The following is a 16,185-nucleotide window of genomic DNA, read 5'->3' on the forward strand; positions in this document are numbered from 1 at the left end:
AAATGAGTCAAAGCAACAAAGGAGAAATGTTGGGGTTAAGTGGGATAAAATCTTCATAGAAGCCACAGAGGGACATGTCAAAATGCTGAATTGAGGCACTTTAGCAAGTCTTAGTTCATATAAAAAACATTTTTAAAAGATTTTATTGAATTTTGCATGTGGTCAATATGAAAAAAAAACGACTTCTTTTAATATTACAGGCTTTTAACATGTTAAATTCGTGCACAATTTCTACTTACAATATCAGAAGGGAAGAAACATTTTCAATTTAAAAAATGACTCATTTCGTGGACCAAAACAACATCTGTGTTCGCAAGAACACAAGGCAGCCTCATATGCCCACTTTACCATCCCTTCTGACATCATTGAATGACTAAGGCCGCGTCACATTCCCTACCTAGTGCCATTTGACGCACCCTATTTCTCTGTAATAAGGTCACGAAAGAAAATGGTTCATTCTCAACATCCTGCAAGAAGAATGATTTCCCTAACAACCCTGTTTACACAGACACAGTGCAGAACATCGCCGATCAACATAAACGTTCTACAACAACGTCCATTTTATTTGTGCGATGCGTATTTGATTTGGAGCTCGGACATATAAAGTTCGTTTGTAAAAAACGACTTCTAATATGTATACTTTCTGTTTGTCCGAACTCACTTCCTTCGCGCGCAAAAAGAAAAGAAAAGAAAGCTCGCGCTGCTCGTACGGGCAGGTCTAATACACCATACTGGCAATCATGTTTCATATGAATGTAATTATTCTGTTATGATGAGTTTCAACATTTTCTGGTTGTTGTTATGTTGGTGTCATTGGATACTTCCTAGGTCGTTGGTTGTGTTTGCCTCTGTAGAGATGGGAAGCATGGTGGTCCTCCATTAAGGAGCAGAAGAGAGAGTGGCTCCAGCCCCTGCTCCGTGGACATATCTAATGCTATTTCTGTATGACAGGTACAATCTCTACCCTAGAGCCATGCATTAATATATCTCTATACACAGAGTGTACAAAACATTAGGAACACCAGCTCTTTCCATGACATAGACTGACCGGGTGAAAGCTATGATCCCCTATGAAACAAACATAAATAAGTTTGAAATTGTGCGACTCATGCACAAAACACGTCTCGTAAAAGTAATGATGTTTTCGTTTGAAAATTGTACAAATAAGACATTTTCCTTCTTCAGAAGTTCCAGCTAGCCAGGCTAACGTTATCATACAGTAGGCGTATATTAATAATTATATAGTTAATATAAGTAGACATGCAATTCTAATTGACTGTAAGCGCATAAAAAGCACCCACAAACTACTGGTGGCTGAAAACGGAATCACCAGGATCACCAGGATGAGTGAAGAATTTCCGGGCAAAAGGGCAGTCTATTTAAAATTCATTCCTTCCTTCACCCCTTCCCCTGCAAGTGTATACTAGTCAGACGTCATGAAACGTCATCAGCAGTGTCCACTTCATTTGAGGACTGACGCTTCGAACACACCGACACCGTTACTGAGCAAAATAGCACACAGCATCATCTGGATATGTGTGCAACAACCGTTCAACGTTCGCCTTCTGCTACCATTTCTGTCAAGCCGTCTACGCATTACAGTATGACGCATACGTTCGATACATCCAATGTGCGCATCACACCGGACCGGACGCACTGCAACTGCCTCTGCAAGGCAAACGCGGGGTTTCATTGGAAACAAATGTAATTCTGCAGTACCAAAATGCAATGACGCTGTGGGTGTGTTCGAAGCGGGAGGGGAGAGGGTGAGTCTGATAAGTGTTTGGACTGCAGGCAGTGTAGATGAAGGGGAGGAGACAGGTTAAAGAAGGATTTTTAAGCCTTGAGACAATTGAGACATGGATTTTGTATGTGTGCCATTCAGAGGATGAATGGGCAAGACAAAAGTTTTAAGTGCCTATGAAATGGGGGGGGGGGTACCAGGGGCACTAGTTTGAGTGTGTCAAGAACGGCAACGCTGCTGGGTTTTTCACCCGTAACAGTTTCCCGTCTGTATCAAGAATGGTCCACCACCCAAAGGACATCCAGCCAACTTGACGCAACTCTGGAAAGCATTGGAGTCAACATGGGCCAGCATCCCTGTGGAACGCTTTCGAACACGCCTTGTCGAGTCCATGCCCCGATTTAATTGAGGCTGTTTGTGTGCGTGTGCAAGATTTGTACAGACCCAGAGCTTCAAAATGGTATATCATACACTGCAGTTGGAGGAAACATGGGAAAGTTATGCTTCTTTGAAATTTGACTAACGTGTTATCTCACTTAGAGACAAGTAGGACAAATGCTCTAGAAAGATTCAGTTTCTAGAGAGCTCTTTCTTCAGTTGCGCCCATTCAGTGTCGTACACACCCTCTTCAGCCTTTGCCATCTCTTTATGTATTCACATGGAAACGCATGAGTCATCATGGCATTGTCCTCCTGAAAGTAATTGTTCTACTTAAACTCCCTCTGAGCTTTATCGGTAGCACCAGCTAAATTCAGGGCAGCAATGCTTTTGAGAGCTGCGCAGGGTTGGGTCGATATGGCCGAAATATCGCATCACAATATTTTTCTAATTATTGAAGGTATTTCATGTTTTTGAATAATAGTTCTAAATATGCTTAATAAGTAGTGCACGACTCCAGGGCGGAAACAAATGCATTCTAAGTGGTTTTAATAGGGCTTTCTGTCATGTTCTGACCTTTATTTCCTTCGTTTTGTCTTTAGTTAGTATGGTCAGGGTGTGAGTTGGGGTGGGCAGTCTGTTTGTGTTTCTATGTTTTTTCTATTTCTGTGTTTGGCCTGATATGGTTCTCAATCAGAGGCAGCTGTTTATCGTTGTCCCTGATTGAGAACCATATTTAGGTAGCCTGGGTTTCACTGTTGGTTTGTGGGTGTTTGTTTCCGTGTGAGTGTTTGTCGCCACACGGTACTGTTTCGGTTTGGTTTATTTCACTTTATTGTTTTGTATTTCACAGTGTTCAGTGCTTTCCTTATTAAAATCGTCATGAATACTTACCACGCCTCATCTTAGAAAATTACTAAATTAAAAGTGAAACTCACCCAGTAAAATACTACTTGAGTAAAAGTCTAAAAGTATTTGGTTTAAAATATACTTTAGTATCAAAAGCCAGAGTAATGGCTCAAATATACTTAATAAGTATCAAAAGTATGAATAATTTCAAAATCCTTATATATAGGAATTTGTACGAGATTTTCAGTTTCTTGGCAATTTCTCGCATGGAATAGCCTTCATTTCTCAGAACAAGAATAGACTGATGAGTTTCAGAATGAAGTTATTTGTTTCTGGCCATTTTGAGCCTGTAACCTAACACACAAATGCTGATGTTCCAGATACTCAACTAGTCTAAAGAAGGCCAGTTGTATTGCTTCTTAAATCAGGACAACAGTTTTCAGCTGTGCTAACATAATTGCAAAAGTGTTTTCTAATGATCAATAAGCCTTTTAAAATGATAAACTTGGATTAACTAATACAACGTGCCATTGGAACACAAGAGTAATGGTTGCTGATAATGGGCCTCTCTACGCCTATGCCATTTCCAGCTACAATAGTCATTTACAACATTCGCAAAGTCTACATTGTATTTCTGATCAATTCTTTGTTATTTTAATGGACAAAAAATGTGCTTTTCTTTAAAAAACAAGGACATTTCTAAGTGACCCCAAACTGTTGAACGGTAGTAAGTATCAAAAGTAAAAGTATATAAATAATTTCAAATTGCTTATATTAAACAAAGCATAAGGTACAAATGTTTTTGTTAATTTACTGATAGCCAGGGGCACACTACAACACAGACATCATTTACAAACAAAGCACTTGTGTTTAGTGAGTCCTCCAGGTCAGAGGCGGTAGGGATGACCAGGGATGTTCTCTTGATAAGTATGTGAATTGGACCATTTTCCTGTCAAAATGTAATGAGTACTTTTGGGTGTCAGCAAAAATGTATGGAGTGAAAAGTACATTATTTTCTTTAGGAATGTAGTGAAGTAAAAGTAGTCAAAAATATAAACTGCAAAGAAATAGTACAGATACCCCAGAAAACTATTTAAGTAGTACTTCAAAGTATTTTTTACTTAAGTAATTTACACCACTACCTGCTGAGAAGGAAGCGGTTGCTATCTCATGAACTCTGTGACCTAATGGAGCATGGTCCTGACCTTTAGCCATCTGGAGAAACAGTCTGGCATCTGCAGGGACAGATCTGGAGAGGACACACACACACACACACACACACACACACACACACACACACACACACACACACACACACACACACACACACACACACACACACATAATGTGATGATAGGGTGTAGTTTTAGTATCATGTGAACCAAAATACCTTTCTGCAATCTGCAACCCAACGGCTCCACACTCTGGCCAAACTGGGCAGCATTCGGAGCACTGGCATTGCCCAGGACGTGGCCGACATAGACGCCCTAAATCAGAGAGAAAGAGAAAGATAGATTGAGAAAAAGAGAGTGGGAATGACAGACAGAATAAAGCGAGAAAAATCACAATTTATGATGCGCTGTGATCCATTTACGATCCTCCTGAATTTATGATCCTCCTGATTTTCCCATCAGCATGAAAAAGGGAAAATGCCAATGGTGTCTATTTTCAACCGGGGGTCAGAGATAGATGAAAGCCAATGCAGATTGATGAAGAATTTTTTTTTGAATTTAAGCCTCTCCTCTTTACAGAACACACCCCAGGTGTCTGCTTTGGTTTGCCGTGTTCAGGTACAGACGAAAGATAATGAAAGCAGACAAGATAAAAAAAAAAAGTGTGTGTGTGTGTGTGTGTGTCTTGAGATTTAATTAGATGAGAATGTGGACCTGGGAATAGTTTGAGCTCATTAGCTGCCTCTTCAGCTGAACAGCCCCAAAGAGATGACAAGCTGGGAGATAGAGAAACTGCTACAGTGTGTTTGTGTGTTGCTTCATTTACACCAGTCCATCTAACGTCAGTGAAAAGGAGCATCTTATCACACAGCTCTATGGGGAGTAATTATACACCCCTTAATGCACCCTGTGTGTATGTTTGTGTGTGAAAGAGAGAGACTAACCTGAGCAATCCCTGCCATCTTAAAGACATGGAGGGCCAGGTAGAAGTTGAGCTGAGGCAGAGAGAATGGGATCCCTCGGCAGCGGCAGTAGATGGAGATCAGGTCCTCAGGAGTGGGTACACCTGGCCATTGAGAGAGAAATACAGACATTGGAAACTTAAGGCGTCCGCATACATAGGTTCGGTTAGCTTCTATCAGAATTCGGCTTGGTGAAGCGACTGTCTTTGCTCTCATACTCCCAAAAGCCCTTCACTTGAAGAAGTAGGAATAAAATAGGCAATATTACTGTTGTTTGTCCCTTTTGAGCCACCGTAGCAACAACGTAGGCAGAAACACTTCCTCAAAATAGTCAGAATTAATCTAAGATAAATCAAGAAATCTGTCATTCATTTTGACAAGGTCTTAGTCGCGCAATTTTACATCTACAGTAGCTTAGATGTTTGATTAAGTATTTCTCAAATGAAATAAATGTGCATGAAAACTAGTCGTCTCTCGCTGAATGACAACAAATGTTCCCACTCCTACTACTAGTAGTACTGTTGACCAATCACAGACGAAGGGACAAAGACTTTGGTGTCCGAAGTCTTTGACTTGCCTCAAGAATACATTTTGTGTGTGTGAACTGCCAAAGACCAGAATGAACAAAAACGTCACAAAATGTAGTAATAACATATGCGCAAACTGTTCTGACTGGGAAACATATGGTGAGCTTAGCGTGTGTGTACTTTACTGTATTTATACTTCGAATGCAGTTTTTCAATGGTAAAAGTTCAAAAATAGCTGGAGTGGGACCTTTAACTTAGGGTTTAGAGATCAGAAGCTGACCCTGCCTTCAGCATTTCTAACAGTGTCAGATATAAGAGCTCAGAGGTCATACCCTCCACACCATTCAAGCTGCCCTTGCTTTTGAGGATGCTGAGGCTTCTGGGCCAATAGTTGGGCATCAGGAAGTAGGGCAGGTCTGCCATTGGCTGGCCCGTTAGTGGACCAGTCCAACACAGCCACCACACGTGCCTGGAGAGAGAGCATACACCAACACTCATCCAATTCATTCCAACTACCAAGTTGCCCCCATATTCAATAAAAGCATGGCCCGTATTCATAAAGTGTCACAGAGTAGATGATCCACGATCAGGACCCACATGTCCCATGTGATCTTATTCATTATGATCTAGATCAGCAGTGAGAAGGAGGAAGGCCCACAACACTACCTCAGTAGGATGGAATATCAGGTCGTCCACTCGAAAATCCCCATGGGCGAGGGCCACTTCATTTGATTGTCATTAGTGGACATGTTGCTCATCAGCCAATTCTGGGTAATAAACTGTAAAAAATACTAAGTGCTTTAATGATGAACTTTGAGAATGGAAGGGATTTTGTTATGTATTGGCTGTTTTTGTTCTGTTACTGCTGTATCATTTTTCTCATGTTTTTTTATTCCGTTAACCGTATGTGGGGCAGGTAGCCTAGTGGTGTGAGCGTTGGGTCAGTAACCACTGTTCCCCTAGTACCAAAGGACCTGGATGTCGATTAAGGCAGCCCCCCCCCACACCTCTCAGATTCAGAAGGGTTGGGTTAAACGCAGAAGACACATTTCAGTTGAAGGCATTCAGTTGTACAACTTTACCATATAATTACAAATGACAATTAAAATATTGAAAAGAGACAGGGATGGGAATTTGTGGAGGATATCCATCCTCTACCTGTCTCTTGCAGTAGCCAGGCCTTCTCCCCTACCCATCTAGGTCCAGGGAGTGAAGACGGGCCAGAACCTCCACTGCTGCCACAAACAGGGCTGCCCTCTCCGCTGCAGGCTGAGGTACTGGGTACCCAGCAGAGAACAAGGCCTTCTGACACGATACTCTCTGTCCATCTCAACACACCAATGACAGAGAAGAATCCTTTCAAATGAATATGAGCAATTCATACATAACATATTGTGTCAAATCAAAAGCGTTGACAGAGTAGAGCATCAAAGCCAGCTGTTTAGCCTACTTTGTCTCCCTCTATTGGACATAAATTATACAGCTAAAAAACAGAAACAACTATGTCAATGAGGAGTGCCTACCAGATGACTGCCTTATAAAGCTGGTTGAGAGAATGCCAAGAGTGTGCAAAGCTGTCATCAAGGCAAAGGGTGGCTACTTTGAAGAATCTCAAATATAAAATATATTTTGATTTGTTTAACACGGTTTTGGTTACTACATGATTCCATATGTGCTATTTCATAGTTTTCATGTCTTCACTATTATTCTACAATGTTAAAAAAAACTAAAAATTAGTAGATCTGTCCAAACTTTTAACTGGTACTGTAAATAGTAAAGTACAGATACCCCCCAAAAACTACTTAAGTAGTGCTTTAAAGTATTTTGACTTAAGTACCATACACCACTGGCTATATAGAGCGGGTGCCGATTCCGAGTCAATATGCAGAGAGGTAAAGTTATTTACACATGTCGGTAGGGGTAAAGTGACTAGATAGGCAATGTAAATAGCCATTTGATTAATTGATCATCAGTCTTATGGCTTGGGGGTGGAAGCTGTTAAGGAGCCTTTTGGACCTAGACTTGGCGCTCCGGTACCGCTTGCCATGCGGTAGCAGAAAGAATAGTCTATGACTTGGGTGACTGGAGTCCAATTTTTTGGGTCTTCCTTACAGCTGATCACACTTAAACACAGGTCACTTTCATAGCAGCCACTTTGTACTGCTTGTCACATCTATGTGGTCTCCTCCTCTCACCTCTTCCCTTTGGCTTGTGGAATTCAATGCATAACACATCAGCTGTATGTGACCAGGCGAAAAAAAAAAAAAAAAATCCAAGCAAAACCGCTACACACAGCCTACATCGTTGTCACCATATCAGCTAAAGTAATGTCACAGTCAGCCTAGATAATATAACTAATGTGTTAGTAAACCCACTACAATCATGCAGTAACGTTACAGTGTAGTCAGTAAGCAGTTACACCGGCAGGCCCCGGTGGCAATACATTTGTGATACCAAAAGCTTACCTTGACTTGGAAGAGTTCCAGTGTTGTGTTGGAAAGTCATAGCCAGCTAGCACCCCTCTGTTTGTGAAGGCTGTTTTAGTAGGCTAAACTAGCTGCATTTGCTAGCTAAGTAAGTGAAACTGAAAGTGAAAAAAAGACAAAACCTCTCTCTAGCTACTCCTTCATTTGGAAAGAAATGAATTTGTTCAAAACTGTTCAACTATTGTCTTTCTCTCTCTTTGAGTCAACTACTCACCACATTTTATACACTGTAGCTTACACTTTCAGTACCCGATAATTCTCTGATTCTTTGATTGGGTTGACAACATGTCAATTCATGCTGAAACAGCTCTGATAGGCTGGAGGACATCCTCCGGAAGTTGTCATAATCACTATGTAAGTCTATGGAAGGGGTGTGAGAACCATGAGCCTCCTAGGCTTTGTATTGAAGTCGATGTACCGAGAGGAGAACGGAAGTTAGCTGTCCTTTGCTACACATGGTGCTCGCTACAGAGTGATGTTGAGGCTACTATAGACCTTTGCAACATAGTGTTTTAATAAATTATTTGGTGACATGATTATATTGAGTATCGTTTAATTAAAAAATATATAACTTTTTAAATGTTTTACAATTTACTTTTTAAAATGAAATTCACTGAGGAGGATGGTCCTCCTCTTCCTCCTCTGAGGAGCCTCCACTGGAAAAGTGGGGTTGGACTGTGGTGGCAGGTAATCTAGTGGTTAGAGCGTTGGACTAGTATCCTGAAAAGTTGCAAGAATGAATCCCCGAGCTGACAAGGTACAAATCTGTCGTTCTACCCCTGAACAAGTCAGTTAACCCACTGTTCCTAGGCTGTCGTTGAAAATAAGAATGTGTTCTTAAATGACTTACCTAGTTAAATCAATTTAAAAAACTATCCAGCACTGAAATGATCAGACACGAAGGCTTGGACCGTGACTCACAAAATGTAATGAAGCATGCACAAGTTAGCGAAAAGTTTAACTTACATGCATTGTCAGACAGTGAGCTTGTCATTGTTGGACACTCCTTATGTCTTTCCTGCTAGATATCGCTGAAGACTGACAATGTTGAACATGTGATGCTCACGAACAGGAGTGGTTTGGTCTTCCATAATTCGGTGTGGATGAATCATTTGAAAAAGCAAAGGTACAATTCATACAACATAGATTGTCGAATTGTTTCGTTTCAGTGCATTACATATCAAACCTTGCGCAAATCAGATGTTTGACGTTTTCTGTAAACCGTCACCGCAAGAGCGACTGAGCCCAATTCACAGATCTGTAAAAGCACATTATTTGCTGAAGACAGGCACTGAGCGATGGTATAATTTACAGATGCCGTAGAGATCGTGTACAGTAGGAACCATTTTACTCACCGCAGATTGTTTCCGCCCGGGCGTAATTTACAGAAACGCAGGCTGACAGGTGATTCGAGCTGTGTAGACGTGTACTAGTTGTCATCCATCGCTTGTGATCTTTAATTGTTAAGGCTTTGCAATCTAGGCATTTTACATTTGAACAACGGAGAAGTTAGTGTGCCTTATTCCTTATAGAAACATGACCTCAGTCGAAGAACTGAAGCTACGAGTGAGAGAGCTGGAGAATGAGTTGATCAAGTGTAAGCAAAAGCGATGTACGGCGATGTGTGCGGAGGAACCTGCTGACAACAACCATCCTCATCACAGACCAAGGATCGACAAAATGAGTGCTGAAGTAGTGGACTCAAACCCTTACAGGTAGCTAGCTATGTTAAACTGTCAAAATCTAACGGCCGCGAATGGAGTCATTTGTGATAATAAATGCATAAGACTAGCTACCTGATCTGGTTGACACCCCAGAAAAAGGGCCGGCACGTTCCATATGGTGTAAACTGCTTACCTCAACATGTTCTTACCTTACAGTCGTCTGATGGCTTTGAAGCGAATGGGCATTGTTGAAGATTACGAGGTAATATATTCCATTCTATTGTTATCTGATACACACAAATGCTACCCAATTCCATTATTTCACCAATATTGCCAGGCTTTGAAGAAATCCCTGTTGCAGGATTTCTGGAATTTTAAAACTCTGTACAGATCTAATATGACAATAACATGGCGTGCGTTTCTATCCAACTGTTAAACAGAAAATCCGGACGTTCACTGTAGCTGTGGTGGGTGTTGGAGGAGTTGGAAGCGTGACTGCAGAAATGCTCACAAGATGTGGCATTGGTAAGGTAATACAAACTTCACATTACTACATCAATGTATCTTTATATAATTCCTTTCAACCTTCTGCTTCCGATGGACAATGTCCATCAGTGCAACATGCATTGTGTCATTCTGCCTCACGCGCGCCTCCTCTTTGAACAGCTCATCCTGTTTGACTATGACAAAGTGGAGCTGGCCAATATGAACAGGCTTTTCTTCCAGCCTCACCAGGCTGGCCTCAGCAAAGTAGAAGCAGCGGAACACACACTCAGGTACAGTTACCTGGTGGGAGGGGGTGGGGTGTGTCCTGCTGAACACACCCCATGAGTGATACCCCAGATATTTAAATAGTTTTATATTATATCATGTCGCTATAAGGTGCTGGCATATTAAAAAATTATGTTAACAGGACTATCAACCCAGATGTGCAGTTTGAGACCCACAACTATAACATCACCACCATGGACAATTTTGCACATTTCATGGATCGCATAAGGTGAGAAGTGCTGTCCTCTCCTAAGTGCCATACTGCTTGTGTGGTCATTTGTACAGAGTGTTTCCAGTATTGAATTGCTCCACTGTGCTGTTCCATACAGCATGAGTGTTTTCTCTCTGTTCTCTGACTTTCAAGTTCATTAGATACCATAATTGCATAACTGTATGAAATTGGATACTGTAATGTACATGAGGACAACTCTGAAATAAACACATAAAATCACGTAAAATAATCTAGAAATGGGGTTCTTTTGGTTAACGTTTTAGCGTCTAGAGGCACAGCACCAGTCTAAAGTTTGGACACACCTCCTAATTTTTACTATTTTCTACATTGTAGAATAATAGTGAAGACATAAAAACAATGAAATAACACAAATGGAGTCATGGTGGTTACTACAAATTAAAAACAATATTTTGATTCTTCAAAGTAACCACCATTTGCCTTGACTACAGCTTTGCACACTCTTGGCATTCTCTCAACCAGCTTCATGAGGTAGTCACCTGGAATGCATTTAATTAACAGGTGTGCCCTGTTAAAGTTCATTTGTGGCATTTATTTCATTAATTTGTTTGAGCCAATCAGTTGGGTTGTGACAAGGTAGTGGTCGTATACAGAAGATATATAAAAGACCTAGTCCATATTATGGCAAAGAACGTCTCAAATAAGCAAAGAGAAATGACATTCCATCGTTACTTTAAGACATGAAGGTCAGTCAATACGGAAAATATCAAGAACTTTGAACGTTTCTTCAAGTGCAGTCGCAAAAACCATGAATCGCTATGATGAAACAGGCTCTCATGATGACCGCCACAGGAAAGGAAGACCCAGAGTTACCTCTGCTGCAGAGGATAATTTGTTGATTAGTTTCCAGCCTCAGAAATTGCAGCCAAAATAAATCCTTCAGAGTTCAAGTAACAGACACATCATATGTTCAGAGGAGACTGCGTGAATTGGGTCTTCATGGTCGAATTGCTGCAAAGAAACCACTACTAAAGGACACCAATAATAATAAGTCGTCTTTGTGAGACACAGAGTAAGTGAACGGATGATCTCCGACTGTGTGGTTCCCACCGTGAAGCATGGAGGAGGAAGTGCGGGGGTGCTTTGCTGGTGACACTGTCAGTGATTTATTTAGAATTCAAGGCACAGCATTCTGCAGTGATACGCCATCCCATCTGGTTTGCGCTTAGTGGTACTATCATTTGTTTTTCAACCAGCCAATGACCCAACACACCTCCAGGCTGTGTAAGGGCTATATGACCAATAAGGAGAGTGATGGAGTGCTGCATCAGATGATCTGGCCTCCACAATCACTTAACTTCAACCAAATTGAGATGGTTTCGGGATGAGTTGGATCGCAGAGTGAAGGAAAAGCAGCCAACAAGGGTTTAGCATATGTGGGAACTCCTTCAAGACTGTTGGAAAATCATTCCAGGTGAAGCTAGTTGAGAGAATTCCAAGGCAAAGGGTGGCTACTTTGAAGAATCTCAAATATAAAATATATTTTGATTTGTTTAATGTTTTTTTGGGGGGGGGGGCTTACTACATGATTCCAAATGTGTTATTTCATAGTTTTTTCTTCACTATTATTCTACAGTGTAGAAAATAGTAAAAATAAAGAAAAACCCTTGACCGAGTAGCTGTGTCCAAACTTTTGACTGGTACTGTATAATAGCATCTTAATTTCAGCCAGTTTGCTACAGCAGGATACTAATCCTGCAGCAACAAGAAATGTGAATTATGTCTGTAGGGGTTGATATATTCTTAAGGGAAAATCAAGTCTGACATTTCAAAGTGGAAATATATAAACTTCAGAAGCCTTTTTTGAACCTCAAATGTTGTCCTGCAACAGGGGGATCAAATTAAGATCCTATATCTGTACCACTGGGTAGCCTACATTACAAATAACGTAAAATAATATCCACATGTTCACTACAAGGTCAGCCTGCATGCTCTCCTGTTCGTAAGTACTCTCTGTGTTGTCTCAGTCATGGAGCGCTTCAAGATGGAAAGGCTGTGGATCTGGTCTTGAGCTGTGTGGACAACTTTGAGGCCCGGATGGCCATCAACACAGTCAGTACTAACCTATATCCCTCCTTCCCTGACTATAAAACATTACATGATTGAGTTGGTGAAGCTCTAGATGATGTATGTTGGTCATCTTCTTGCTGCCTAGGCGTGTAACGAGCTGAGTCAGATCTGGATGGAGTCGGGTGTTAGTGAGAATGCCGTGTCTGGACATATCCAGCTCATCATCCCCGGGGAGACGGCCTGCTTCGCAGTACGTCACAACACACACTTGCTTTACAGGCAATAGACTGTCAGAAAATGAATCGCAGCAGATGGCGTTACGCTAACCCAATGTTAAAATGTTATGCCTTTCCATAACCCTTATCTTAATTCACTGAAGCTATTCCTAACCATAACCCAAACCTTGTTTCAAACCTTAACACTGACCTTAATTCATTTTCACCTCTACCACCCGTATGCCTAAACTTGTGTTTTTTTGGTTCTGCCAGTTCCCTAAGCAATATTGTTCTCTACCCCATATAAATTGATGTCTGTAAACTCACCCAAAGCACAAGCTTTGATTGCCGTAGATGACATTAGTTGATGATATGGAGTTGAAAATGATCACCTGGGGTTGTATCCGGTGATGAAACGTCCTGAACGTCTGTCCTACACACGACATTTCTGTCTGAACGTTCTGTGATGTCGCGTCCTCTGAACATGGCCCTGTCGTTGGGGTGATTTTTGTCAATGCCGTGCAATGCACTTGTTTCCTTCTCCGTGTGGACAGTGTGCTCCTCCCCTGGTGGTGGCGGCCAACATCGACGAGAAGACCCTGAAGAGGGAGGGGGTGTGCGCTGCCAGCCTACCCACCACCATGGGCGTGGTGGCAGGGATCCTGGTCCAAAACGTCCTCAAGTAAGATACGGAAGACCTTCGATTGTAAATGAGCCCTGGGTCATAGTCATTAGGCACCAAACGGAATACAACGTATTGAAACCCGGGAGGGACTACCTGAACTTGTCCAAATAAGAAACACTTGTTTTTTTCTGGTGGGAAGCTACGATGCGCCCTAATGAATATGACCCTGATCATAGCCCACATTTCACAAATGCCCATAACAGCGTTTCCTGTGAAGATATTCAAACAGTGGGTTGTGGTCCTCAGGTACCTGTTGAAGTTTGGCACAGTCAGTCACTACCTGGGCTACAACGCTATGCAGGACTTCTTCCCCACTATGGCCATGAAGGCCAACCCCACGTGCGATGACCGCCACTGCAGGAAACAGCAGGACGTCTATAAGGTGACTGACCAATGAGGCCCTTTATTTTTCTATTTTTCTGTTTCTCCTCGCTTCCTCTCTCTTTCATGTATCATGACCTGGGCTGTGTGAGGGGATGTACATGACCTGGTACAGTTGTAATTCAGTTGTGTTTGTGCTTTGTGACCCAAAGAAAAAAGAGGCAGAGCGGCCGAAAAAGGTTGTAGAGCAGGCGGTGGAGGAGGAGGTGGTTCACGAGGAGAACGACTGGGGTGAGTTAGCTCGAGTGTTGATGTTGTCCATAGTAAGTGACCCTGTCTAGCTACCATTACTGACCTATGGTTTTGCTCTGTTAGGTATTGAGCTTGTGTCGGAGCAGACGGAACAGGAACTCCAGGCCGCCTCCGGCCCAGTCCCTGACCTCCCAGAGGGCATCACTGTGGCCTACACCATCCCTGACAAGGTCAGTACCAGGCAAACCTTATAAGAATACTATGTTATTGTAGCGATTTCTTAACGAACGGCGACAGTGCAACCAACGCTCCTTGTTGGTCTCAAACCCGGGGTCTTCAAGCCACACCTGCTAAACACTGCTCCAATAAGGCATCTCAAGTAAGTTTAGACTAATAATGCCATGTGTCTTCTTTTTCCAGGAGACGGGGACATCAGAAGGGGAGACGGTGGAGGAAACGGAACAGAGTCTAGAGGAGCTGATGGCTCAGATGAGGACGATGTAACTAGGACCGGACAATCCGTCGTTATCATCGTCATGCATCGCTTATCTCAGCAACATCACAGTGAACCTACACAGCAAATTGGCCAGTGTTGATTTTTTTTTTTGTGTGTAACATTTCTACTATTGAAGGCGTTAATGAGGCTTTACAGTAACCAGTGTGGTAATTTAACACTGAAAAGTGTGGACCCGTATAGACACTGGAACAGTTACATTTAAGACTGCGTTGATTTAACACTGGAGAATTTGCTGTGTACCACCTTTTTGAATAACTAAGCAGACGCCACCAAAGCTCTATTGCAGGAGGTACTGTATCTTACTGTCTCTCCATGTTCTAAAATGGAGGCAAGTTCTATCTTACCCTCTAACCCTACTACAGTATCAATACTCCTTAATGCAAGTACTTTTGCTCTTTTGACAAAGCGAATGCCATGCATGGTTAATGACCTTAAGTGCTGCTGTTGAGAATGATCTTCATATTCCCCAAAGGTAGGAATTTACTTGTGTACGCCCGTTCAGTATGGAAGCACATAGCTGTCGAATTGTCCATTTCAGCATCAGAGAGCACAAACTGATAGTTGAAATAACCGATCCTGACCCTAAATTGTATGCAATTCTCTGAAATTAATTATCTTTCTGTTGTAATGGACCAGGTACATACAGATGTTATCGGTCTAATGAATTATGCTTATGTGTCAGCTGTTGACTGAGAGGAAAGATTGTTGTAACACTCGGAATTGAATATTGCCGACGCTCAGCATTAAAGCGTGATTTAAATTGAAAGGCAATATTCCCACTTGAATGGAGACAGAGTTCACAGTAAAGGTTGCATGTCGGCTCAATCGGAAATGACCTAAACGGTTCTACCACGCAATCTAACGCTTCAGTGGTATAGCTTGAACGATGCCCTAAGCCTCCGATCTACTACTACTACTACTGTATAGAATGCTTATTAATGAATGAAACTGTATTGTTAATGCATTTCCCACCATCTAAAATATTTTTGAATGATAGCGAATGAGGCCTAACATTTCTCCGCATGACCAACCTGCTTTTACTGCACCTGCGTCCTGTCTCTCTCTGGTCCAGACCGCGACGAAGAACGAGTGGGCTCTGCATTCATTGTTGTGGTGGCACGAAGGACCACTGCTACTCCATGTCATGCTCTCAGCTGTTTAAACTGATATATACCTGTAACCCAAAACAGTCTCTGCTGAAACTGTATTGACTGACTCTCTGTGCACACCTTGTTTCAATAAAGTATTTATTAGCCAGAATACATTTGATTTAGTTTATGGTATTTCATTTACAGATTCTTACAATGACATGAGTACACAGTAAGACGATGCACTTAGAGTATGTTTGGCACATATGACAGGGTTTTGGTACCTTATGTCAC

The 16,185-nt window shown here is 41.9% G+C and overlaps 2 protein-coding genes across 3 annotated transcripts in view; one reads left to right on the forward strand and one right to left on the reverse strand.

The window, feature by feature from the left end:
* Positions 1-5,111, reverse strand: part of acad11 (acyl-CoA dehydrogenase family, member 11) — a 29,310-nt gene extending 24,199 nt beyond the window's left edge. Inside the window, exons 1-2 of the mRNA XM_035760197.2 lie at positions 5,088-5,111; positions 4,362-4,458 (exon numbers count right to left, since the gene is read on the reverse strand). Of these exons, the coding sequence (XP_035616090.2) occupies positions 4,362-4,458; positions 5,088-5,105 (115 nt within the window). The 5' untranslated portion in view covers positions 5,106-5,111. The remainder of the gene's footprint in view (positions 1-4,361; positions 4,459-5,087) is intronic.
* Positions 5,112-9,481: 4,370 nt separating this feature from the next.
* LOC118373841 (ubiquitin-like modifier-activating enzyme 5) lies at positions 9,482-16,067 on the forward strand. 2 transcript variants are annotated; one of them, XM_052506215.1, is made up of 12 exons: positions 9,482-9,826; positions 9,992-10,044; positions 10,223-10,312; positions 10,449-10,558; positions 10,696-10,782; positions 12,771-12,855; positions 12,959-13,063; positions 13,583-13,710; positions 13,960-14,095; positions 14,247-14,325; positions 14,410-14,516; positions 14,707-16,067. In XM_052506215.1, the coding sequence occupies exons 1-12, from the start codon at positions 9,655-9,657 to the stop codon at positions 14,788-14,790; spliced, it is 1,236 nt and encodes a 411-aa protein (XP_052362175.1). In that variant the 5' UTR covers positions 9,482-9,654; the 3' UTR covers positions 14,791-16,067. The 2 variants fall into 2 exon arrangements, with proteins under 2 accessions (XP_052362175.1, XP_035616007.1); XM_035760114.2 differs by lacking the exon at positions 9,482-9,826 and having other exon boundaries at positions 10,223-10,307.
* The last annotated feature ends 118 nt before the right edge of the window (positions 16,068-16,185 follow it).

The sequence above is a fragment of the Oncorhynchus keta genome, chromosome 4 (assembly GCF_023373465.1).
Source record: "Oncorhynchus keta strain PuntledgeMale-10-30-2019 chromosome 4, Oket_V2, whole genome shotgun sequence".
In the NCBI taxonomy this organism is placed as follows: Eukaryota; Metazoa; Chordata; class Actinopteri; order Salmoniformes; family Salmonidae; genus Oncorhynchus; species Oncorhynchus keta.

Coding starts and splice junctions, on each gene's coding strand:
- LOC118373841 (XM_052506215.1), top strand. CDS start 9,655: ATGACCTCAGTCGAAGAACTGAAGCTACGAGTGAGAGAGCTGGAGAAT. Junction 9,827..9,991: donor TGAAGTAGTGGACTCAAACC/CTTACAGGTAGC, acceptor ACATGTTCTTAC/CTTACAGTCGTCTGATGGCT. Junction 13,064..13,582: donor GGGAGACGGCCTGCTTCGCA/GTACGTCACAAC, acceptor CCGTGTGGACAG/TGTGCTCCTCCCCTGGTGGT.